Source organism: Bubalus bubalis, chromosome 21 (assembly GCF_019923935.1).
Source record: "Bubalus bubalis isolate 160015118507 breed Murrah chromosome 21, NDDB_SH_1, whole genome shotgun sequence".
In the NCBI taxonomy this organism is placed as follows: domain Eukaryota; kingdom Metazoa; phylum Chordata; class Mammalia; order Artiodactyla; family Bovidae; genus Bubalus; species Bubalus bubalis.
Window position 1 is genome coordinate 25,222,336 of NC_059177.1, and position 1,757 is coordinate 25,224,092.

Genomic DNA, 1,757 nt, shown 5'->3' on the forward strand with positions numbered 1-1,757 from the left:
GTAGGTTGCGGAGGCCGCTGTCCGGGCCCAGGTTAGGTGGAACTCCCAGGTCCTGGTGGCCTTTGGGGCGCCAGCTGCACTCCCAGCTCCACCCCCACCCCCCAGGAGGGAAGGCAGCACCGGGGTCTTGCTCTTCCGGGTGGGGAAGACAACTGTCAAGTCATCAGGTTTAAATTAAAAATAATAAAAATAACAATACAAAATAAAAAGACAAACCCCTGTCACAAACAAACTCTTGACAAGCCTGCCACCCCCTCACCCTCCACCCACAAGAAGGGGCACCAGCAGGGCCTGTGGGCGTGGCAGGCCGGCCCAGTCCGTTGAGTCAGCAGCAGTCTCAGAGGACAGAGGTCAGGGGCAGAGGCGGGGATGGGCAGGGGCGGGGAGGGGCTCAGGGCTCCAGCGTCGGTCTCAGCGCTGGCCTCTTTGCCGCCAGCTCATCTGGTTCTCTCGGTTTTCTGTGTCTCGGCGACGTGGACAGGGTTAGCTCTCGAGATTTATTACACTGTTTTGGAAGAGGCCTGGGGTAGAGGACGGGTGGGGGCTGTGGGAGAGGTGAGCGGGCGGGCAGGCGGCGGTCACCGCTTGGTCTTGGCGTCTTCTCAGATCTTCCAGATCACCAGGTGCATGCAGGCACTGGCATCCTCGCTGGAGCTGTGCCCGTCCACATTGCCCTGGATGATCTGTCTGAGGTAGTCGGCCATGAGATTCCGCAGGGAGCGCTTGTAGGGGAGGCCCAGGCAATGTGGGAATAACACAGACGTGTCCACCACTGTGCTATGGATGACCTTCAAGGCCAGCAGGTCGCTCTCCAGATTGTGACCGATGAGGACGGTGTCTGAGCTGAACATGTTAAGCAACACGGCCTGGACATCCCGGAGCGAGATGCTCGTGTCTGCTAGGTCAGCCTCGGTCACTCCTGAAAACCTAGTGTTATAGTCGACAATCTCGTTGTCTGGCCTGACAAAGGTGTCATACACAACCTGGAGGTCCGTGTCCACCACTGTGATGCACGTCAGCTCCAGGCCGTATGTGGTGTAGGACATCTCACAGTCGAGGGCGTAGACTCCTGGATGCGCATCTCCTGAAAGCTCTTTCTCAAAAGTCTTCACGAACCCTTCCAAGTTTTCCTTCCGGCCATCCTGCACATGTTGCTTGGCGACCTGACAGCCCGTAGAGCCTATGGCAGCTGAGCAGCACGTGTACTGAGTCTCCCAGCCACCGGCCACTCGGTTCTGGCGGAGACGACCCCAGTGGTAATAACACTCCTCCTCACGCACGCAGCGGCCAGAGGAGGACAGGAGGTACTCGGCACCGCAGCGGCAGCAGATCCTGCAGGAGGAGTCCTTGGGTTTCTTCTCCTCGGCTGTGAAGATGACGGCGCCACCAGGCTTCTTGGGGTGTGGGAAGGGGTAGCTATTCTCCTTGAGCTGGCCCTCCATGAGCAGGTACTCCTTGAGGCGGCTGTACAGGGCGGCCCCTTTCAGATCCTCCACACAGGGGCTGCTAGGGCGGCTGAGCGAAAAGGAGATCCAACCAGTCCCTTCTGAAGGAGATCAGCCCTGGGATTTCTTTGGAAGGAATGATGCTAAGGCTGAAACTCCAGTCCTTTAGCCACCTCATGTGAAGAGTTGACTCATTGGAAAAGACTCTGATGCTGGGAGGGATTGGGGGCCGGAGGAGAAGGGGACGACAGAGGATGAGATGGCTGGATGGCATCACTGACTCGATGGACGTGAGTCTGAGTGATATCCGGG

At 58.3% G+C, this 1,757-nt stretch overlaps 1 protein-coding gene across 1 annotated transcript; it reads right to left on the minus strand.

The window, feature by feature from the left end:
* Window positions 1–526: 526 nt before the first annotated feature.
* Window positions 527–1,497, minus strand: LOC102406835 (RNA exonuclease 1 homolog). The gene has a single exon (XM_044933615.1). It carries the CDS (start codon window positions 1,440–1,442, stop codon window positions 603–605), a length of 840 nt encoding a protein of 279 aa, XP_044789550.1. The 5' UTR covers window positions 1,443–1,497; the 3' UTR covers window positions 527–602.
* Window positions 1,498–1,757: the final 260 nt, after the last annotated feature.